The sequence below is a fragment of the Pteropus vampyrus genome, unplaced genomic scaffold, assembly GCF_000151845.1.
Source record: "Pteropus vampyrus isolate Shadow unplaced genomic scaffold, Pvam_2.0 Scaffold137, whole genome shotgun sequence".
In the NCBI taxonomy this organism is placed as follows: domain Eukaryota; kingdom Metazoa; phylum Chordata; class Mammalia; order Chiroptera; family Pteropodidae; genus Pteropus; species Pteropus vampyrus.
Window position 1 is genome coordinate 1,980,728 of NW_011888918.1, and position 24,575 is coordinate 2,005,302.

Here is a 24,575-nt window from a genome sequence, read left to right on the forward strand (position 1 = left end):
CCACCTACACCCAGTAATTGTTTTTGTCTGAGTGTCTGTCTTGTGTTTTCCATGCAAGCGATGCAGGGAGGCCCGAGTTCACAGAAGACACTCTTGGGGTGTCTCCTGTGACATTTCAAAGAAGGGTTTTTAGAGGGAGCTGATTATGGCATAAAGTTTTCTCCAGGCAGACTAAGAACATTGTGTGAAGTTGAGTGGCCATCTTTTAGTGTAAACTGGCTTCCGGAGAGTTCTTTTGACAGGGGTTTAGTGAGGAATGTTTGGAAGATTGTCACGGGAGACCTGAGACATCCCAATCAGTTTCCGTACATTGATCAATGGTTAAACCTTGTTCAGAACCCCCCTCCTTGGCTCCATCGGTGTACCCTTTCTCGAGTCTTAGTTGTGGGCACCCCGAAACATACAGCAACTGAATATCCTAGACAGTCTAGTCCCTCAGTCCTCCAGTCTCCACTGCAGGACATTGACCTTCCCCCACCCTATAATCCAGGACAACAGAGGCCAAAATACACCACTCCATCTCCTTGGACGTGGGCAGGTAAACGCTTTGGCCCACTGCTCCCACTCCGGGTGGGGCACCAGCCGATACCACCATCCTGGCCATCCTCCCCTTGCGAGAAGCACCACCCCAGGGACATCACACAGACGGGCCCTTTATGGTTTACGTGCCTTTCTTGACTAGTGACCTGTACAAATGGAAGGCAGAGAATCCACCTTTCTCTGAGAAACCCCAGGCATTAATGCGACTCTTAGATAGTGTCTTTCAGACTCACCGCCCCACCTGGGACGATTGCCAACAGCTTTTAATTACCCTCTTCACCAAGGAAGAACGCAGATGCATTCGGGCAGAAGCACAAAAGATAGCTGCGGGAGGGAAGAGAGTTGAGGAAGCAGGGGAACAGATTGAGGGGGAATTTCCCTCCACCCACCCAGACTGGGGACACAATTCTCAGGCAGGGAGAACTGCATTAGATCGGTACCACCAGATTCTAATTGGGGGAATTAGGATGGCTGCTTGTCAGCCAACTAACCTTTCTAAGGTAACTGAAGTTATACAGGGACCTCAGGAATCCACCGGAGCATTTCTTGAACGACTACAGGAGGCATACCGGGTATACACCCTCATTGATCCTGAGTCCTCTGAGAACCAGCGGGCAATTAATGTAGCCTTTGCTACTCAGGCAGCCCCTGATATCCGGTGTAAATTACAAAAAAAAAAAAAAAAATCTGAAGGTTTTGCAGGGATGAACCTGCCCCAACTTGTCGAGATAGCCCAGAAAGTGTTCAACACCAGGGAGGCACCGGATGACCCCAAATGTATGTCTAAAATCCAAAACTACTGTCATCAACCTAGCCAATCTGTTGCCAGACCCAGACCCCGAGACCCCCGTTCATGACTGCATAGGTTTCACTGATGCTGTGTGTTCCTCGCAGCCAGACCTCAAAGACTCCCCTCTGACTGAGGTCAATGAAGTTCTGTTCACGGACAGGAGCAGCTTCATGCAGGAAGGAAGAAGGTACGCTGGGGCAGTGCGCGTTACTCTAACTGGCACCATCTGGTCACAAGCTCTTCCCCATAGGACTTCTGCTCAAAAGGCAGAACTCATTGCCCTCACTGAGGCACTAAGATGGGGAAAGGATAAGGCAGTCACAATATACACAGACAGCCGATATGCCTTTGCCACTGCACATTACATGGAGCCATCTACAAGGAAAGAGGGCTTCTGACTTCAGCTGGGAAGGACATCAAGAACAAGGGTGAAATCTTAGCCTTACTTGAAGCCATATAGATGCTTAAGGCTCTTGCTATTGTCAAAAAGGGAATAGTCCCGAGGCTGAGGGAAACCTGACCAGCCGATGCAGAGGCAAGAACGGGCCACAAGGCCAGTGGGGCCCCCACCATGTCTACTGACTGTTGTCCCTTACCCAGAACAGCCTCCGTCTCCGACCTATACGGTGGAAGAGAACATATATTTTTAAGATAAGGGAGCCACTAGGAACCAACAGGGTGGTAGACAACCCCAGATGGAAAAATCAGGCTCTCATGGGCCCATGGAAGGACTCTCCCCCACCAGCTACACCAGACCACACACCTAGGGCGAACTAAGATGCTCCAAGCTTTAGACTCCTACTTTCACTTGTTCGAAGGGAGAGGAACTGCAGAGGAGATTGCCTTATGATGCCTGGCTTGTGCCCAAGTTAATCCAAAGAAGAGGAAGATAGAAGAACCTAGGCATAGGGAAAGAGGAACTTATCCAGGGAACCACTGGGAAGTCGATTTCACTGAGGTAACCCCAACTGTGGGGGGCTACAAATATTTACTTGTTTTTATAGACACCTTTTCAGGATAGGTAGAGGCCTTCCCTACCAGGAAAGAGACTGCCTTAGTAGTTACTAAGAAACTACTCCAAGAAATCCTCCCTCGATTTGGTCTCCTGGAACTTTAGGGTTGGATGACAGGCCAGCCTTCGTAGCAAAGGTATCACAACAATTGGCTAGCTACCTAAATTTGCGATGGAAAACTTCACTGCGCCTACCAGCCCCATAGTTCAGGCCAAGTAGAGCGAATAAATCAGACCCTAAAAGAGACATTAGTCAAGTTAGGATTAGAAACTGGTGGGACCTGGGTAGAACTTCTCTCCTTCGCTCTTCTCCGAGCCAGGTGTACTCCGTATATTAATGGGTTCACCCCATTTGAAATTTTCTTTGGAAAACCCCCGCCTTTAGTTCCTAGAATAGAAGATGAGAAAAAGGCAGAACTACGTAACCTTGTCTTACTTAAGTCTTTACAGGCCCTTCAAAGTGTACAGAAGGAGATTTAGTCCTGGCTTCATGCTGCCCACTCAGCCCTGGGGGATGGACTTCCCCATCAGTTTCAGCCTGGGGACTCTGTGTGGATCTGGAAGTTCACTTCCAAGGGACTAGAACCCAAATGGAAAGGACCCTTCACTGTCTACCTGACGACACCCACTGCTGTTAAAGTAGACAGCATCCCCTCATGGATTCATCACTCTCACGTGAAGACAGCATGAGAGTGGACAGCTCAGGAAGACAGGCCCTTAAGACTAAGACTCAAGTGTACATAAGTCTAACCCTCTATTTCTTCCTTTTTTCCTCTTTAGCCTAGGCACACAGAAACATACACCGGCCTAGAGTATAGGAGCTTATAGTAATCGAGACCAGTGAAATCATTGCCCAGAACATCACCAGCCACGGTACTCTAGAGATCTGAGTAAACTTGCGCTGGCTTGCCAGAGATCCCCTCGCCATTGCAACAGCCGGACACCACCTTGGATCGGGATCCTTCCTAGGTGGAGGAGCATACTTAAGCTACAACGGAGGGACCCAGCTGTGGCATATTATCGGCTGAGAAAAGCCTCTTAGAGATAGGACTCTATATTTGTCCTCAAGGACATTACCCAGGGATATCCAGCCACATAGGTAATATGGGACTTGGATGTGAGGGCCAAGGCCAATTTTCTTGTGCTAACTGGGGTTGTGAGACTATCTCCACTATAGATAATTATAAAAAAACAGAATGATGATCATATTAGATTAATAAGAGGACCAAGCCCCTCCACATGCTCTCTTGGGTCTTGCAATCCTATCATAATCACCATTAAAACTGGTAGCCCTGGGGGACAACACTATTGGCTCACAGGACAGACACGGGGTATCAGATTATATAAAACCTGGTATGATTCAGGATTATATTTTACTACACAGGTTAAAGACCCTCCCAGGAAGGCTAACCCTATAGGACCCAACAAACCACTTCTAGTTCTGGGACTACCCCAAAGTCTTACACCTAAGAAAACTTATGTTTCCGGAGCAACTCCAACTTCAGCTCTAGCCCCTCCAAGTAGTAGCCTAACAGCTATTAAACCCCAGGCATTGGATCAGCCACAACCAGAACCAGAAGGAGCATTAATATCTATGCTAATGGCAATACACAAGGTCTTAAATAAGACCACCCCAGACATAGGACAAGATTGCTGGTTGTGCCTAAACTCAAAACCCCTTACTATGTCGGGGTAGGAACTCCCCTAAACTTAACTGAGCTTAGCAGGCTAGAACTTCAAGTTGATTCACTAGCAGAAGTAGTCCTCCAACATAGAAGAGGTTTAGCTTAATTATTCTTAGAATAAGACGGGTTATGTATGGTTCTAGGTGAAACCTGTTGCTTCTATGCCAATAACTCTGGAATAATTAGAGAAAGCTTACTACTAGTACAGAGAAATTTAGATGCCAGGGAAAAACAAAGACTAGAATCAGATAACTGGTTTCATAGGATGTTCAATTGGTCGCCATGGCTAACAACCCTCCTATCTGCTGTAGCTAGACCTTTAATCCTCCTCCTCCTCCTCTTGTTAACTTTTGGCCCATGTTTCCTCAATTTCTTGTTTGCATATATAAGGGAGAAAATTAATTCTATTAAACTTTTAGTAATACAAAATAGAGGCTATGAGCAAATTCCGCATGAAGAATCAAGGATTTGATTTTCCACTAAGGCCAGTGGAGAATGTGCTGGCTGAAAATTACTGTTTGGCTATCGCCCATGGGAACATAACGCTCTAACGATAAGCTTTCTGCTTCTGTACCCCCTGCTTGCACAACTGACCTGTGGGTTGACAGTTAGTAAAAAGAAGAAAAATAGACTTGTGTGTTCAAACAGGATGAAGAATAGGGGTTTAGGGCTTAAAAACCCTGTACCTCTACATTTTGGGGCTGCTTAATTTGAGGTCTGTGTACCCGTGGCAGACCCAGCTGGCTGAATAAAGAGTGTGTTTCCTATAACTCACTAATTTCTGGTGGTCGTGTGTCTATTGGGGGCTGGTGGCTACAACAAAACTTTGCAGGCCAGGGGAATTGGCATGAAATATTCAAAGTGGTGATAAGCAAGGACCTACAACCAAGATAACTCCACCCAGCAAGATTATCATTTAGAATCAAAGGACAGATAAAAAACTTCCCAGACAAGAAAAAGCTAGTTCATCAACACCAAACCATTATTATAAGAAATGTTAAAGGGACTTCTTTACTAGGGAAGAAGGGAAGAAAAGATAAAAAATATGAATAATAAAATGGTAATAACTACATACTTATCAATAATCACTTTAAATGTAAACAGATTAAATGCTCAAATCAGAAGACATAGGATGGCTAAATGGTTAAGAAAGCAAGACCCATATATATTCTGCCTACAAGAAACTCACTTCAGATCGAGACACGCTGAAAGTAAAAGAATGGAAAAAGATATTTCATGCAAATGGAAATGCTAAAAAAGCTGGGGTAGTGATACTTAGGTCAGACAAAATGGACTTTAAAACACAGGCTATAACAAGAGAAAAGGACATTTCGTAATGATAAAGGGAACAATCCAACAAGAGGATATAACCCTTGTAAACATTTACGTGCCCAACGTAGGAGTTCCTAAATATATAAAGCAAATATTGATGGACATAAAGGGAGAGACTGACAGTAATATAGTAATTGTAGGGGATGTTAACATTCCATTGATATCAGTAGATAGATGATTCAGGCAGAAAATCAACAAGGAAACAGCAGCTTAAACAACACATTAGATATATTTTATTAATAGTTTTAGAGCATTTCACCCCAAAGCAGCAGAATATACATTCTTTTCGAGTGCATATGGAACATTTTCCAAGATAGAACACATTTTTAGGCCACAAAACAAGTCTCAATAAATTTAAAATGATATCAAGCACCTTTTCTGATCATAATGGTATGAAACTAGAGATCAATTACAAGAAAAAACTGAAAAACATGCAAACACCTGGAGGCTAAATAATGTGCTACTAAGCAGCAAATGGATTAACAATGAGGTTAAGGGAGAACTCAAAAGGTACCTTGGGACAAATAAAAATGAAAACACAACAACCCCAAATCATGGGACACAGCGAAAACAGTTCTAAGAGGGAAATTCATAGCAACAGAGGCCTATCTCAAGAAACAAGAAAAATCTCAAAACAATCTAACCATGCACCTAAAGGAATTAGAAAAAGGAGAATGAACAAAACCCAAAGTGATTAGAAGGAAGGAAATAATAAATATCAGAGCAGAAATAAAATAGTCTAAAATAAAACAGTACAAAAGATCAATGAAACCAAGCGCTGGTTTGTTGAAAAGAAAAATAAAATTGATAAATCTTCAACCAGACTCATCAAGAAAAAAAGATGGAGGACACAAATAAAATCAGAAATGATAGAGAAGTGACAATGAACACCTCTGAAATACAAAGGATTATAAGAAAATACTATGAATAATAATATACCAACAAATTGGACAACCTGGAAGCCATGGATAAATTTCTAGAAACATACAATTATCCAAGACTTAAGAAGAAACAGAAAACCTCAACAGACCAAGAACTGCTAATGAAATGGATCCAGTAATTCAAATATTTCCAACAAACAGAAGCCCTGGACCAGAGGGCTTCACAGGTGAATTTTTCCAAACATTCAAAGAAGAGTTAACACCTATCCTTCTCAAACTATTCCAGAAAATAGAGGAGGATGGAAGGCTCCCAAAATTATTTTATGAGGCCAACATTACCCTGATTCCAAAACCAAACAAATACATTACGAATCTCTATCTCTATCTCTATCTCTATCTACACACACACACACAAGCACACACACATGCACACACACACACACTCATACACACATATATACATACATGCATGCCAATGTCCCTGATGAACATAGGTGATAAATTCCTCAATAAAATTTTAGCAAACAAATTTAGCAATACATTAAAAAGATCATACATCATGATCAAGTGGGATTTACTCTACTCCTAGGATGCAAGTGTGGTTTAATATCTGCAAATCAATTAACATGATACACCACAGGATGTGGAGAAAAGGGAACCCTTGTGCACTGTTGGGCTTGTAAATTGGCACAGCCACTATGGAAAACAGTACAGAGTTTCCTCAACAAATTAAAAACAGAACTACCATATGACTCAACAATTCTACTTTTGAGTATTTATCCGAAGAAACCCAAAATGCTAATTCGAAAAGACATATGCGTCCATATGTTCACTGTAGCATTATTTACAATAACCAAGATATGGAAGCATCTTAAGTGTCCATGGATAGAAGAATGGATAAAGAAGATGTGGTACATATATACAATGGAATATTACTCGACTATAAAAAGAATGAAATCTTGCCATTTGCAACAACATGGATGGACCTAGATGGCATTATGCTGTCCGATAAGTCAAACAGAGAAAAACAAATACCAATTGATTTCACTTATATGTGGAATCTAAAAACCAAGACAAATGAATAAACAAAACAGAATTAAATTCATAGATACAGAGAACAAGTTGATGGTTGCCAGGAGGGAGGTGTGTTGGGAGATGGATGATAAAGAGGAAGGGATTAAGATGTACAAATTGCCAGTTATAAAAATAGTCATGGGAAGGTAAAGTATAGCATAGGAAATATAGTCAATAATATTGTAATAAATATGTACAGTGTCAGCTGGGTACTAGACTCGGGTTGATCACTTTATAAATTATATAAAGGCTCATCATTATGTTATAAACTTGAAACTAATATAGTATGTCAACTGTAATTGAAAAATTTAAAAATTATAAAATAATATTGCCATGTTTAATACCAAATAAAATAATAAAATGGGATTATAAGTTTCTTGAATATTGATGGAACACACAAAACCTTCTGGACCAGATAAATTTTGTGGGAGAGACTTTTAATTACTGATTCAATATCTTTAATAATTAAATTTATATTTAGATTTTTCTACTTCTGACAGTTTAGGAAAGCCATATTTTCTAGGGAATATTCCATTTTTCTCTAAGTTTTCAAAATTGTTGTAATATTATTTACAGTGTTAGTATTCTTATCATTGAAAATTTCTACTGTTTCTGTAGTTTGATCTCATTTTTCATTCCTAATATTGGTTATATGCTTTCTCCCTTTTTTCTTAATCATACCAGACACTTGTGTATTTAAGTCAGTTTTTTTTTATTATTTTTGTTCTTATCTTTAGTATTTCCTTCTTTATGTTTCATTGCATACTCTTGTTCTTTCTCCAGTTTATTAATTTGGATGCATATTATTTTTAGTCTTTCTGTTTTTCAGATTTTTCAAATTTTATTTTTTTAAATTTTGCTTGACATACAATATTATATTATTTTCAGGTGCACAACACAGATTAGACATTTTTGAAGTGATCACCTCAATAAATCCAATACCCATCTGATACCATACATGGTTATTATAATACTTAAGACTATATTCCCCATGCTATATTCTACATCTCCATGACTGTTTTATAACTACCAATTTATACCTCTTAATCCCCTCCCCTTTTCACTTACCCCTCACCCACAATCTGGGAACCATCAAAATGCTCTCTGTATCTATGAGCTTGTTTTTGTTGTTTGTTTGTTTAACCTGTTCTCTAGATTCTACCATTTAAGTAAATCATATGACATCTGTCTTTCTCTGACTGACTTACTCCATTGAGCATAATACCCTCTAGGTTTATCCATGTTGTTGTAGATGACAAGATTTCATACCTTTTTATGGCCAAGTAATATTCCATTGTATATATGTACCACTTCTTCTTGATCCATTCATCCACTGATGGACACTCAGGTTGCCTCCATTTCTTGGCTATTGTAAATAACACTGCAATGAACATATGGATGCACATGCCCCTTTAAAGTAATATTTTGGGGTTTTTTGGGGGGGGGATAAATACCCAGAAGTGGCATTACTGTGTACTTCTTTGTCTCTTGTTATAGCCTTTCTTTTAGAGTCCATTTCATCTGGTACTAGTATCCCTACTCCAGCTTTTTTTTTTTTCATTTTCATTTTTATGAAATATCTTTTTCCATCCTTTTACTTTCAGTATATGTGTCTTTTGATCTGAAGCAAGACTCATGTAGGCAGCATATGTAAGGATCTTGTTTTCTTATCCATTCAGCCACCCTATGTCTTTTGATTTGATCATTTAATCCATTTACATTTAAAGTGATTGTTGCTAATATGTAGTTATTGCCATTTTATTATTCATATTTTTGATCTTCTTCTTAAAAAGTCCTTCTAACATTTCTTGTAAAACTGGTTTTGTGGTAACAAATTCTTTAGCTTTTTCTTGTCTGGGGAGCTCTTTTATCTGTCCTTTGATTCTAAACAATAGCCTTGCTGGGTAGAGTTATCTTGGTTGTAGGTCCTTGCTTATCATCACTCTGAATATTTCATGCCAATCCCTCTGGCCTGCAAAGTTTCTGTTGAGAAATCAGCTGACAGTCTTATGGGAGCTCCCTTGTAGATAACCAATTGCTTTTCTCTTGCTGCTTTTAAGATTCTCTTTGTTTTTAACCTTTGGCATTTTCATTATGATGTGTCTTGGTGTGGGCCACTTTCTGTTCATCTTGTTTGGGACTCGCTGCACTTTCTGGTTTTGTATGTCTACTTCTTTCACCAAGTTAGAGAAGTTTTCTGCCATTATTTCTTCAAATAGGTTTTTCATCCCTTTTTCTCTCTTTTCTTTCTGGCTGGTACCTCTATGATGCAAATGTTGGTACTTTTGACGTTGTTCTAGAGGCCCCTTAAATTTCATATTTTAGGATTCTCTTTCATTTTGCTGTTCTGATTGAATGTTTTCTGCTATCTTATCTTCTGAATCACTGATTTGATTCTCTGCTTCATCTAATCTGTTGATTTCCTCTAATGTAGTCTTCATTTCAGTTTTGCATTCTTCGTTTCTGACTGGTTCATTTTTATGTTTCCTATTTCCATTTTCATGTTTCCTATCTCTTTGTTGGAGTTCTTACTGAGATCATAGAGCATCTTTATATCCAGTGATTTGAATTCTGCATCCAGTAGATTGCTTGTGTCTATTTTGTTTAGTTGTTTTTCTGGAGCTTTGTTCTGTTCTTTCACTTGGGACACATTTCTTTGTCTCCCCATTTTGGCTGCCTTCCTGTGTTTGTTTCTATATATTAGGTAGAGCTGCTATGTCTCCTGGTCTTAATAGAGTAGTCTTATGTAGTAGGTGTCCTATGGGGCCCAGTGGCACAGTCTCCTTGGTCATCTGAGCCAGGTGCTCCAGGTGTGTGTCCCTTGTGTGGGTTGTATGGGTCCTCCTGTTGTAGTTGAGCCTTGGTTTCTGTTTGCATGTCAGTGGGAGGGATTGACCCTCAGGCTGATTGATTGTGAGGAATGGCTGTGACTCTAGTAGATGAGTTGTTATTTAGGGGCCGACCCCACAGAGCAGGATTTGCATGAGCAGAGCTCTGGTGCCTGCCCAGTCTGCCCTTTGGATGTGTTGTTTGTGGAGGTGGCCAAAAGCAACCACCAGGCATGCCCTCCTTCGGGCCTCCTTGGAAGGGCCACAAAGTGATCCACAGATGTCTTCTATCTGTTATGGGCTTGGAGGTGCTTGAGAGAGGCTCAGATGTCAATTGAGGCCAGCTGCCACTATCACTAGTCTTGGATCTGCTTAACAAGAGGTACAGGGCACACTGAGGCCAGATGCTACTTGTTTGGGGTTTGTGAACCTTTGACAGATTTTAGGAAAGTCTGCAGCATGAGCCAAGACAGGCCATTTGTTTGGAAAAGCCACTGGAGGTGGCTTGAGTGGGCCCACAAGTTGGGTGGGACAGATTTCAGTGAATCACCAGGATGGGGCAACCAGTGTAAGCCAGGTCAGTGGAGACTCAGATATCGTGCCTGCCTTTGTGCAGGCTAGGATAGGGGAAGGCTCAACAAAGGAATAATGCCTTCTGCCAGCACTTCTGTCTGAGAGAAACTTGCCCCTCCACCCTTTACCTTGAAGCCAGACAATTGAGTTCCTTCCCATCTGTCCCTCATGACTTTTGAGCTGCTACCTCAGTGCTGGGGCTTAGAGCGAGCGAGTTTGTTAGTGGGCAAGTCTGTGCACTGTCTCCTCAAGAGAATGCCTTGATATCCAGTAGCCCTCTGTGTAACTCAGATGCAGTCCCCACTGTTTTTCACAGTTAGATGTTATGGGGACTTCTCTTCCCGGCACTGGTGCTCTGAGCTGGGGATCCCAGTGTGCAGCTGGGACCCCTTGCCCTTCAGGGGGGAACTTCACAGTCAAGATATTCTTCCGGATTCTTAACTGCTGCTCATGGGTGTGAGACCAGCCTGTTCTGCATCTCCACGCCTCTCACCAGTCTCCACATGGCTTCTTCTTTATATCCTTAGTTAGGAGACTTCTGGTTAGCTAGTTTTCAGGTAGTTTGTAATGATGGCTAATCTGTAATTTAGTTTTAATTTTGATGTGGTCGTGGGAGAAAGAGAACACAGTGTTTACCAACTTCGTCGTTTGGACTGAAAGTCTCTTAAAAGTATGATTATGGAGACTGAGGAGTTCCACAATCTGTCATCTGCAAGCTGGAGGCCCAGGAAAGCCAGTGATGTAGTTCCAGTAGAGTCCAAAGGCCTGAGAATTGGGGGTGCTGATGTCTCACATTCAATATTTTCAGAGTTAGATTGAGGGAGAGATGAGGCAGTGATTTAGAGAATCCTGGCCTCAAATTTAATAAAGTGAAAAGTCCTTCCACACCCGTCTCCATAACATTCTTACAATAGCCGCATTGGACTTTTGAGCACTTGAAATGTGGCTATTGAGACAGGAATTGAATTTTATATTTTAACTTATTTCAATTAATTTTAATTTAAGTAAGTTTAAATTTAGATCACTGCTTGTGGCTAGTCCCCACCATATTAGATAGCATTCTTTAATGAGACAGACAATATCTGAGAGCACTCACAGCATTATTTTCTTACCATTCTGGTTTTTAGTTTCCTCTATAAATTATGTCCCCAAGAATTTATCTTACTTTCTTAACTGTTCATTTAAAAGGATGTTAAATTTTGTCTAGTGTTTTTTGTAATATGGGGAGGTTTTGTATTTTTTAGTTCACAGTATTGCCAGAAGTAGAACATAGTCTCTCTTTCCATTTTCTCTCCCCTCCAATGCATCATCTCTACTGCAAAGCAATTTATCTAAAATGCAAATCTGTTCATGTTACATTTCTGCTTTCAAGAGTTCCGTTTTCTCTCAGAATGCAGCCCAAGCTCAGCCCGCATGTGAGGTCCTCTGTGACCTAGCCCCTGTTTCCTCAGCCTTATCTTTCACTGCATCTTCTTCAGATTCAAGCAGTGCCAAATATGTGGTCATAACCTTCAAAATACTTTATTGTTTACATATCTGTCTTTCTCTTTGTCTGAACTTCTAGGAAAGGACTTGCTTTTTTTAGTCTCTGGAACCGCAATACGTAGCCCAGGAACTGACCCAGGGAGGCACTGATGCTAGGATTTCTGCTCTATCCAGAAGGGTGGCAGTATCACTGTAAGCATCTGTGAAGCAGCTCAGGGCACAGCCTGGCTCTAAGTATTAGAGGAGCTCTGAATTGGAGCAGTTGTAGTATTTGTCTTCAGAGAGCTCTCAAAGTAGTTTTGAGGCTTTAAGTTCCTAATAAGCCAAAGCATTGCAGACTCATGCTGCTTCGGGCACAGTTCCCTGCCAGCTTCCCTTTCATTTTCTGAGAGTCAGTATGGTAACTATGTGATCGGGCACAGAGGACCCTGCTTGTGTCTTTTCGCAGGGTATACCTGTGAAGCTCTACACATCCTCTGACAGTTCCCTTTTGATTGTTCTTTATTCCTGCTGTGAAAGATGAAGAGGGCAGTGACAATAAAGAGAATGGATGAATAAAGAATGGGGCCTTGGTTCAGTACTAGGAAGGGCTGGCTTTGCCTCGCTGAGCTTTCCTTTGCCGCTGAGTGATTAGGGACATCTCTTCTTTCCTCCTAGTCCATCTACTGCTGTTTCAGGAAGCCAGTGAGCCATCGGCCTTTCTGTTCCAGGGGGCAAGAATATTCAGTCTCCAAATGAGCCTTACCCAGGGCCCAGCACTTAGGGAAATATTTTTCAGGTTGAAACCTGCTTGGTTTGTCCCTGTCTCCCAGGATACCTGCAAGCTTCTGCCATCCTAGGCTTGTGAAGAGAGTGGTAGGCAGGTTAGAGCACTAGGCTGAGAGTCAGAAGTCTAGATATAACCTTAACTCTGCCCTTAACTAGCTTTTTGACTTGGAGTAAGTTGCTTCACCTCTCTGTCCCTCAGTTTCCAGATATAGTAACAATGTTGCAACAATGTTTTTGAAAACTTAGAGGAAAAAATGGGAAAATTCTCTAGAAAAATATGACTTTCCTAAACTGTCAAGAGTAGAAAAACCTAAATATAAATTTAATTATTTAAGATATCTAGCATAGACCCCAGGTGCTTATGTGGTGCTCAGTGACTGTATCTTCCCTTTTCTAGATACATGTAGGATATTTGTACTCACTTTATATATGAGAAAGTCTTTTGTCTTCTTTTCACCCTCGTCACATCTTTGTCAAGTCCTTTCCAGGCTCAAGGAAAGGCTCTGTGTGTGTGTGTATACATAGAAGATTAGGAAAAAAAAAAAAAACAGTGCAAAGAGGAAATCCTTCTAACACTCAGACCATCAACTTATTCTGTCATATACCCTGATTTCTCATCCTTATTATTTGTGGTATTTATATTCAGGAGCTTCAGACCTGAAAGAAATTGGGCTAAAGAATCTCATACAGAAAGTTAATCTGACTGATTGACAGTACATTTCCCACAAATACAATGAATAACATCCAAGGGCTGTTACAAGTTACCAGGAAGGAAACTGTCCTCGCAGAGGCACCTGGCCAGTGAGAGCAGGAGGGGAGGATGTGTGAGTGGGCCAGGGTAGAGGGACATGAGGGTGGGAGAGTGGGGACAGATTCATCAGTGATCTCTCAGGAGCCAAGTTCTTTGTCTTCATCAGCTGCTTCTGGTTCTTCTTCAACTTCTTTATTAACTTGAGCAGAAATCTTGGGCCAACTTTCAGGGTAGCTGTTGGCTGGTATTTTCTCTTGGGGAGAGCTGGGAGAGTGCTTGTAATCACTCCCATTAGTAGTTGGCAGCTCCCCAATCTGCTTTCTAACCTGGACTGGCTCAGCTCTAACATCTGCTGGATCTGCTGCGATGCTCATGAGTGCAGGTTGTATCTGCTGTTTAGCCCCCACCTTGCCCCATGTGGGTGGGCCTTGGCATCAGCTGGCATAGCTGAACCTCTCACACTGTGAAGATCAGCTCCAAGAACCACTGCTCCTAATCGAGAGCAGCTTTGCTCCCTGGCACATACCGAAGTGCAAAGCTATGGGAGAACAGAACCCTGAATGTGGCCTCAGCAAAGAATCCAGCCCAGAGAAGTCATTAGTGTCCTGTGCTATAAGTAAATGTTCCCTGGGAGGTTAAACATGAGATAAATGGAGTTATGACGATAACATTGATCATAACCAGCTACCTTTAACTGAATACATACTCCACTCTGGGTACTGGGGTTAAACCCTTTGAACACACGACCTCTCTTTATACAATAGTCTGTTAAGGTAGATATCAGTTCATTTTTACAGTTCGATAATTGGAGGCTCACAGAGGTGAAATAACCAGTCCAAGATCACAGAAACTCAGTGGCAGAGTTGAGACCACTGACCCCAGAGCTCAAGTTCTTACCACCATACCTCCTCTGCCTTTCATGACAATTGGACATAGAGCTTTTCAAAGGTTGTGTGTTCTGGGGTGGATGGAAATAATGTTGGTTTTGAGTTCTAAATCTCACATCTCCATGGATTAGTTATACAGACTGCCCTCTGAGAGACTGGAGAAAGCATGTTTGGCTCAAACTGACCCTAATTCAAGAAGCAGGTTTAGAGGCAAGTCCTGGTCCACCAACCATTGTGTTCCACTGATCCCCCCACCTTGGGTTTCATGGTGTTGTCTAGGAAGGTGAGACCAGCAGCAGAAGGTTTAAGGGTAATGAAATGAAGGCAATGAACATGCAACCTGCAGAATGTGGAGGATGAAGGGGCAGGCAAGCTTCTGGTCTTGCTTTGATGTGGCTGGGATGTTTGCATTATACATGAGCCTCATGTTTTTTATTTTGAGCCCAACTGCTCTAGTCATTTTTTCTCTCCTAAACTCCTAAAGGCATAACTCTACCTGCTGCCTTCCTGAGGTGCTGCCAGATATCCAGCCCCAGTCATGGACTGAGTCCATGAGAGTGAGTCAGTATAAGCTTTGCACTTGTAGGTACAGGGCCACTGTGCCTACTGTCCACTTTGGTGGGTTGTAACATTCACCACCACCCACTTTGAGCCTTTGTTTCTGGAACCTTTGTATCATGGTACCAATACTTCTAAATGTCCCTTTATTTTCCTCTCTGCTAGATACATCTTTCTATTGTTTCCAATTCCTGCTTTAAAAAGCACTGAGAATATCAAAAGCCCCACATGACGGGGACCTTATAAATAATTATTTTACCTGTCCTCTCTTCCCAAGCACTTATATTCAGAGAACTTCATTCTCTGAATATCGGGACCCCTTGTAGGTGGTTCACTGAACCCAGTGCAGGAAACATGAATACGTATATGTATATGATTACATGACTGGGGCTGCTGTTCCTGGTCCTTTTAATCGGTATGGCCTGACTCCTTCATTAGTTTTTAAGTGTATAAGGAGAGGCAGGATGGCCCCATGGAAAGGGCACTGGACAGTGTAGAGGCCAAAGCTGCCTTGATGCCTGCAAAAGAAAGGATGCTGACCAGGAGCAGAGGCCTGAACCTCTCTCCTGAGCCTGGTGCTTGGAGGCGTGGCTATGCTGAGAGCAAGGCCAAGAAGTCACTCACCACTAATGCTCTACGGCTTCTGCTGGTGGGACCTCAGATGGACTTCTCTAGGAATTCTGTGCTTCCTTTAGGTTCTCCAAGTGCTGATCTCCTCACTCCCTTGTCACTCCTCATTGTGACACCTACCCTCCTCTCCTCTCATCCTCCTGGCCTACAAGGCTCCCCACCCTAATGATTCTTGCTCCCCTCACCACCCTTTTCCTCCTACTGATCCAGGGAACCATGCTTTCTCCTCTCTGGTCTCTCCTCCTCCTCTCTCCTTGGAATCCAGTCCTGGTTTCCCCGCAGCCAGCCTCCCTTTCCTCTCTGCCTGGGCTCGCCCCCGCCCCGTAGCGCCCGCCGTCACCACCGCGGGTTCAGCTACTCGCCAACCCGAGCTCCCAGCCACCCGGGGCTCGGCTCGCCCAGTCCCGCGGCTCCAGTCCGGATATCGCTGCTGCCCAACCCGGGTACGAGTCCCGCCGCTGGGGAGGAGGCGGCGGCTGGCCCGGCTCCCTTCGGCAGCCTCGCCAGCCCAGGGTTGGCGGGGAGGAAACAGCTGCCAGCCCCCCGGAGGACAATGCGCCCAGCTCTCGGGCAACCCCGCTCGGTCTCGTCCTCGTCCGGCTCTTTCCCGCCGCCCCCCGCCGCCGCCCGGCCGCAGCCCCTCTACCTCCGGGGGGGTTCCCCCCACGGCCGGAGAGGCTCAGGCGATAGCAGCACCAGCACCAGCGCCAGCACCAGCCGGGGGGGAAGCGGCGGCAGACGCGGCGGGGGCGGCGGCTCCCCCAGCAGCAACACCAGCGCGGAGAGGGAGGACGACGACGAGAGCGTCAGCATCAGCAAGCCGCTGGTGCCCGCCGCCACCGCCGGAATCCCGGGGCCCCTGGCTCAGGGGGGCGCCCCAGCCGCCGACCCCTCACCCGCCGCCTTCTCCTCTTCGGCCTCCACTCCCTCCTCCACCTCCACGCCCACCTCCTCCTGCAGCATGACAGCCGCGGGCTTCGGCGGAGGCACGGCGGCTGGGGGCGTCGGTGGCCCCGGGGGCCGTTCGGCTGGGGGTGCGGGCGGCACCGGGACCGGCAGCAGCGCCTCCTGCTGTTCGTGTTGCTGCTGCTGCTGCTGCCGCCCAGCCCGGCCGGGACGCAGGGGTCGGCGCCGCGGCTGCGCCCCCAGTCCCGGGTGCCATTGGGGTTACCAGGCGCTGTCCGTGGTGCTGCTGCTGGCTCAGGGCGGGTTGCTGGACCTGTACCTCATCGCTGTCACCGACCTGTACTGGTGCTCCTGGATCGCCACCGACCTGGTAGTGGTGGTGGGCTGGGCCATCTTCTTCGCCAAGAACAGCCGGGGCCGTCGGGGCGGCGCGGCGAGCGGCGTGCACAACCACCACCAGCACCACCACCACGCTGCGCCGCCTCTGCACCTGGCCGCCGCCTCCGCCGGGGCTGCGGCCGGGGCCAAGGCGCGCGGCGGCCGCGGGGTCGCCGGAGGCCCGGGGGGCGGCCCAGGGGCGACCGCGGCGGCGGGCGAGTTCGCCTTCGCCTACCTGGCCTGGCTCATCTACTCCATCGCCTTCACGCCCAAGGTGGTGCTCATCCTGGGCACGTCCATCCTAGACCTCATCGAGCTACGCGCGCCCTTCGGCACCACCGGCTTCCGCCTCACCATGGCGCTGTCGGTTCCTCTACTCTACAGCCTTGTGCGGGCCATCAGCGAGGCGGGAGCCCCTCCGGGCTCTACGGGACCCCTGCTTCTGCAGCCCCAGCAGCACCGCGCCGCTGGCTGCTTCCTGGGCACGTGTCTGGACCTGCTCGACAGCTTCACCCTGGTGGAGCTGATGCTGGAAGGACGAGTGCCGCTACCCGCACACCTGCGCTACTTGCTCATCGCTGTTTATTTTCTCACCCTCGCCTCGCCAGTGCTTTGGCTCTACGAGCTCAACGCTGCAGCCGCAGTTTCGCCCTGGGGCCAGGCGTCGGGGCCCGGAAGCTGCAGCCGCCTCCTGCGCCTGCTGGGCGGCTGCCTGGTGGACGTGCCCTTGCTGGCGCTGCGCTGCCTGCTGGTGGTGAGCTACCAGCAGCCCCTCTCTATCTTCATGCTCAAGAACCTTTTCTTCCTCGGTTGTCGTGGTCTGGAAGCCCTAGAAGGCTGTTGGGACCCGGGGAGTCGGGCCTCCCCCAGTCGGGCCAGAGGAGCCTATGGCGCTCCACCCTCCGCCCCACCGCCACCGCCTCCTCTGCCACCACCTCAGGGAGGTTCTCAGCTGGGTCACTGCATCTCGGAGAACGAAGGAGGGGCGCATGGCTATGTCAACACTCTGGCTGTGGCCTCCCAAAATTGAGGGACATAAAGGAGGGGGGCTTGCTTTCCGGTTGAGAGACCCCAGCTCTCTTGTCCTCCGACCTTCTCTCACCTAGATCTGATCAGGCTGTTTGGAAGAGGTAACTTAATAGGGCTAAAGGCCAGTGTGTCCTTCTGCACCCCTTGGATCAAGACTGCTTTGAGGGAGACCAGCAGCTAATGGTGAGGGAGGAAGTTCCACTTACTCTATTCTCCCTTCTCCATGCCTGACCCTAATCCTAGCCTCCAAGGGGCTGGATAACTCTGCTTCTCGCTTTTCCCACCTCCATCCTAATTCCTATCCATTGTGTATGTGTGCGTGTTGGAGGGGGGATAGAGGAAATGGGGTGCCCCAACTGGGGTTACTGGGCCTTGGGCCTTCCCCCTTGCTTGGAAGTGCCAGCTTCTTTTAGGCTGTGGTTAGTGACGACTGTCCCATGCCTTGAAATTGACTCAGAATCCACTATCCCTCTATGTGTCTTCCAGATTTCTTCCAGATGGTAGATGCAAAATCTATGTCTCTGTGTATGTGTAGTGTTGTTTTCTTAAGTCCACCCTGTGGCCCCTTGCATTCAGTAGGAGATCTGGGGAGGCCCTGCTCTCCCCACCATACATAACACCGCTCTCTTCATTCCTATCTGAATTTGTGGCCATGAATTCCCAGAAAGAGCTGGGCTCCTGGGAGCTGCCCAGTTGCTCTCCTTCAAGGGAGAAGCTCACCCAGGATCTTCCTCAATCCTTCTCCTCTCTTCTCAGCTTGCGGGGAGCAGAGGGTTCATACTCTAAGGACCAAACTGCACCCTTTCTTGGGTGAGTGAGCATTTCTACCTCTGTGCTTTCAACTTTTGTTGCATCATGCACTGATGCTGCTTGCAAAAAATAAAGACAAAATACTCGGAAGTTGCATTCAACATGGCCACTGGATCCAGCTGGGGTTTGGTGCCAGTGTTATTACAGGGTCTGTGGAGTATCAGCCATTGGCTTGTCCTCCTCTCTCCCTCCCTCTGCACCCAGAACTCTTATCCTTCCTGAGGTTTCTTGCTAGATGGGTTAGATCTTGGCTCAGAACAACAGCTTTGGTGGGTTTCCTGGATAGATGTGAAACAGGAAATCCAGTTCTCCACCTGTCCTCCCTCTAGGAAGTTTGGTGTAGATCAGAAACGGTGCTAGTGACTTTTGACCTCTGCTCTGGCTAAGAGAATCTCCAGGGAAAAGAAAGGCTTCATGGAATAGGGTGAGCAAACCCTACCCCTGCCCACCCTTCCTCCCTGGTATTCCTTTTGTTGAAGATGATGACAAGGGACATCCAGGGGTTGCTCACTAATAGTCTTGGTGTGGACATCACTCTTGGAATCTTTGAAGCAGGATAAGTATTTTTAGGGGAGGTAAGAGTACAGGAAGACAGTTGGGAGCAAGGCCAGGAAATACTCTCCTCCACCCTGCAGTAGGATGGGGTGGAGCAAAATTGTAAAAATTTTTGTTTCTCCTTCTCCCTTCTTATGCTTGGGAAGTTTTGTGTGGTATAATAAACCCTGGACATATAATAAACCCAGAAGTCATAGATTGTAGTTTTGACTCTGTCACTCGCTAGCTTTGGGTGACACATCACATTTGCTTTCTGGGCCTCAGGTTTTCACTTGGGACCCCTCTCCCCCAACTTCTTGGGGGCTTGTTGATAGAAGATGTCCATGTAGACAGTGACACAAAAGGGGCCGATAGCTTGACCACAGCTCTCCTTGAACCTCCCCCTACTCTCGCAGTGGGGAATAATGGAGGAAAAATGTTTACACTCAATGCACTATCTGTGCTTCCAGCCCCTCACCTTACCAGGTCCAAAACAAGCTGTTTGGGTTTTGCAGCTGATTTTTTTTCTACCTTTTCTCCTTCCTCTACTAACTCCCCTTTTTCCCCTTTGAATTCCACGTGCTCAGAGTTCTGGGGCCCAGACCCTGTGTGGGCCCCAATAGCTGCTCCCTCTGTTTCTACATCCTCTCTCCAGCTTTGCTATTTCTCTGCTACCTAATCTCAGTGACTGTGAAAGGACTTTGTGTCTGAGCCATGGCCAGCTCCTGGCTGGCCCCCTTCCCTACCCCCTTTCTATTGTTTGGATGATGGCCTCCCTGCTGAGTGACTGACTATAAAATCTCTGCGTGCTTGTTGGGTTTTCTGGCTGGAGGCTTTAATAGGTTCCTATGAGCTGCCACTTCCCTAGGTATGCTGAGAGACTGATGGCAACCAGGCCAATTTCGGTAGAGGCCAGGCCTGTGCAGGCCCTGCCTCTCCTCCTCCCTCCACCCCCGCCCCACTGCCAGACATCCTCTTTCAAACATTTGGTGCAAGCACCTTGTGCTCAGGGGGTCAGTCCCTTCCTGCCTTCTGGTATGTTTTTCTTGAATCCTTTTACTTACTTTCCTTGCCCCATTCACAAGAAGAAATGACCCTTAAAGCTTCATTTTTCTTACTTTCTAGGGGAATCTGTAGGGTGGGGGTCAAACTGGAGATGTTCCCCAGAGGTCTGATAAATAGAAGTGTACTGTGTCCTGAGGCTGATGCCAGCAGCACAATTCAGACCAGAACCCAGGTTCAGAATCCAGACTGCTTGCCTCTAACATTTGAGCAAGGAAGAGCATCCTCGCTGTGAGGTTGGACTAGATTCTCTCTAAAGGCCATTCTCATATAGCATGCCCTGGCTCTGATTTCATGTGTTTTTATGGAAGAGCTAGCTGGCAGTTAGATCCTGGAAGAAGGGAAATGGCACCTCACTAGCATTTATCATGTCCTCCACCCCCTTCTCTTTTTAAAAATAAAACCAGCTTCTGTTCTGAAAATAAAATACTTGAGACTTGTGACAAGCTTCCTGTGTGGTTTAAGATCTTTCCTGTCCTGGTTTCCTTACTAAATTCTTAAATGTCACTGTAATATTTGTCACCACTTTTTAGGTTTGTGTTAACATTATGGGTTCACCTTGGCTATTTCCTTCTAAGCAGTCACATGTTGCTCAGGGAGGCAGTGTGGCTTTGGCTTTGATCTGGTGGGTGTCTAGTTAGGCTTTCTGCAGGCAGAGCTAACTCAGATGGGCTCTCAGCCTGAGAGTGATTGCCCCGGCCACCCAAAGCTTTCTCTCCTAATTCTTTCTAAGAATAACTTACCAAAGGGGGAAAGACTGAGAACTAATTTTTAAATACCTTGCCCTCCTCTATTACTCTTGCCCCCTTTAGAAGCCTGAATTCTTATGTATGAATGAGAAGAACAGGCCATGGCTTTTTTTGTCTTGTTTTTTATTTTCGTTTTTTAAACATGAACGGGACTGTAAAGTCTAAGATGGAACATTGGTCTGCATAAAAATAAAATTATATATATTTTTTCTTTAGCACAGAGACACCGGCACTATTCAAACCACTCTGTGTCATTGCCCCCACGATGCTTTTGGCCATTCTAAAGGCCACACAGTGGTCTGACCCAACAGGATGAGAGAGGCAAAGCTAGAGCATGGTCAGAGCCTGGTCACAGGCTTGCTCTGCCTCCTACTGGCTATGGCTTTGGGCACTCATCTTATAAAATAGGAACAATATTACCTACTTCACAAGGCTGTAGTAAGAGGTGACATATGTAAAAATGGTCTTTTCCCACAAGACGTTTATAATCATAATGAGGGGACAAAAGTTAACATAGGAAATTACAGGACAATCTTAAGGCATTAAGAAATGCCTTCATTTCTTCCTAAATCTAGATGCAAAATAAGATGATTAACTGACTAAGCATGTCCTAAATATTTATATGTTTCTTATAGTTAAGTAAGCCCTTACCGGTTTTGGTCCGCTGGAGCATATATGAAGGCACCTGGTGAAAGGCGAAGAGGTATAGGGGTGATCTAATCATGAATGGGCAGTGCTGGGACCATACTTGGGCCTTGCCTGAGGAGTTGAGTCTGACCCCACAGTTCTGACCCTAAGGAAGAGCACGGGAATATATCTGGTGCTTAACTGTGTCAGGCCCTTGATGCACATCAGCTCGTTTCATTCTCATGGCATCTCTATTTTCCTGAGGTCCAGAAAGATGGTGTAGCTTGCTGAATGCCACACCATAATCAGGAAGTGAATTCAGATTTCAACCCAGGATCTGCCTGCCTCCAAAATCTGTACCCCAGGCACTCTTCAGACTTTAGCTGTTAATTGGGTTTAACTTACCCTTCATTAAAGCTGTGCAGTTCTGGCTAAAAAGCAGGGGCTAGTTTTCATATTCTGTATGAGTGCCAGGAAAGAGGCACTGAGCAAAAGTCAACTAGGTGCAGGCAAAAGTAGGGCCAGCCAATTTTGCCTCACCCTTTCCTTCCTACTCCCTCTTGTCCTCTCAGGGCACTGTTGTATCTACTTCCTCTCTAATCAGAAAGGAAGGATCCAATAAACTAATTCATACTAAAGTGTTAACCTAAGGGGCTACTCCTCCTAGGAAAGGGAACTGGGTACCGAGGTTAGGGGAAGGCATATTGGACAAGACTTCTTGGCATCCTTTAAATTATGAGAGGGGACTCCATGTTCCTCTAACAGGCAAGGCTGGCTCGACAGGGCACCTGGCCTACCTTAACCAACCTAAATGGACAGGATGAGAGTGTGGACCCAGTGCCAAGATCTGGGAGAGGCAGCAGGGCATGGAAAGCTGGGGAGAGGCCGAAAGAAAGGAGATGGACCTGGAAGCCATTTAGGGGTGATGTGGGAGGCACTGAGTGGGAAGTAGACAGTGGCAAGTGTCCCATCCTAGCAGAAGTCAACAGCGCACCCGAACTTCACAGCTTATACCCATAGGTTGGGGATAGTTGCTTTACTTTATATTTTTCCATAACATACAATCTATATTGTTTCCATTTTCCCACAATGAGCATATTCACTCAGCCAACACATTTATTGAGATCCTAATATATGCCAAATATTGAATCATATATTACTTTTATAATATGAAAAAGCAAACACTCGAGGAAGAAAGCAGTAACAACAGGAAAGGAGGCTAGATAAACAGTGCTCCGGGTTCATAAACTGCTCTGGCCCAGAACCAGGTCAGAGCACTTCTCCTTGCTAAGAGGCAAAGGGACCTCAGGGAGCCTCTGGACTCTTTAAACGGCAGCAGTGTAGGAGGGGAGGAAACACCTGGACCAAGTGACGGCTACCATGTGTCTAGTGCTTCCTGGGAGCGGGACAGCACCTAAGTGCTTCACGTGTATATTTCATCCACTCCTCACAAGACCTCTGTGAAACAGAATTCCTGCTGCACCCATTTTAGAGACAAGCAACTGGAAGCCTAAGAGAGATAACTTGACTTAAGTCACTCGGCTGGCAAGAAGTGGAGCCCGGGGGCCCAGACTTGTGTTAACTGTCGCCAGCCTCTTTTTAAGGAAACTCTCCAACACACCCGACTTGAGGCCCAGGGCTGGGGCTGGAACACCAGCTCTGCATTTTACTCTGAGTTCAAGCATACATGGGCCCCTACTGTCTTGCAGAGCCTGGGGCAGACCGTGTCTTGTGGCCCTTCACTGGCAAGTCTTCTCAGGAGGTACTGGAACAGAACAGGGCTAGCTCTCCCCTTATTTAAGAAGAACATCAATTGCAGAGCCTAAAGGCCACAGAATGAAAATCGCCCATTGCACTGTAAGTACAGCTTCTCCCATGTGCCCTATTTAATATTCAAAGATCAGCGAAAAAAAGTAAAATCCATCATATTCTGGCATCTAGAGATCCCAGCTCAAACTACTGAATAAATGTTTAAATGACTGAACAAAGCCCCTCAAAACCTAAACACTGCTGAGGACCTTCCTGCAGAAAAGAGAAACTGGTTTAAAATCAAAGTTGTAAACAGTTCTGTTATCAAGTAATGTCTAGATCACCTGCCATTTAATCATGCCCCGCATCCCCCCCCACCTCTTTTTTTCCCCCGACTAGGATCAAGATAGCAGATAGGCAAAACTCGTGGAAATCCACCCAGGAGTTGGAGGCTTGCACTGGCCACTAGTCACAGGCTACTACTCTGGGTGTTTTGGTCACGCATTGACTCTGGGTCCTTCTGCCACGTTGAGCCACCTCTGCTGCACTCTATTCAGGAGCAGGGCCAGAGAAGTGGGAAAGCCACAGCTTGGAGGACATCTGTTCTTGGAGGGGCTCTTCTGGGCAAAGCAGGATTTTATTAGCCACGGTTCAGAATAATAAAGACCTGGCTCGCTTTATACATGCTCCTGAAACTCTTGGCATTTGGCTGATGGCAGACACTCCCTCAGGCTGACAATTTCCAGCACTTATGGTGACCAGTGTGAGACTGGGGGCCCTAACGAAGGGGAAGTGACGTGGGACCAACGAAGGAATGGTATTAAAGAGAGAGCCGAGAAGACCTGGGGAACTTTACAATTCTGTTTATATATGACATGTCCACACAACAGATAAATCCATAGATGGAAAGGTTGGTGGTTGCCTGGGGACAGAGAAG

General features: G+C 45.8%; 1 protein-coding gene across 1 annotated transcript; it reads left to right on the forward strand.

Moving 5' to 3' along the window:
- The first annotated feature begins 16,292 nt into the window (after nt 1–16,292).
- Nucleotides 16,293–18,158, forward strand: TMEM121B (transmembrane protein 121B). The gene has a single exon (XM_011367797.2). The coding sequence runs from the start codon at nt 16,348–16,350 to the stop codon at nt 18,106–18,108; it is 1,761 nt and encodes a 586-aa protein (XP_011366099.1). The 5' UTR covers nt 16,293–16,347; the 3' UTR covers nt 18,109–18,158.
- The last annotated feature ends 6,417 nt before the right edge of the window (nt 18,159–24,575 follow it).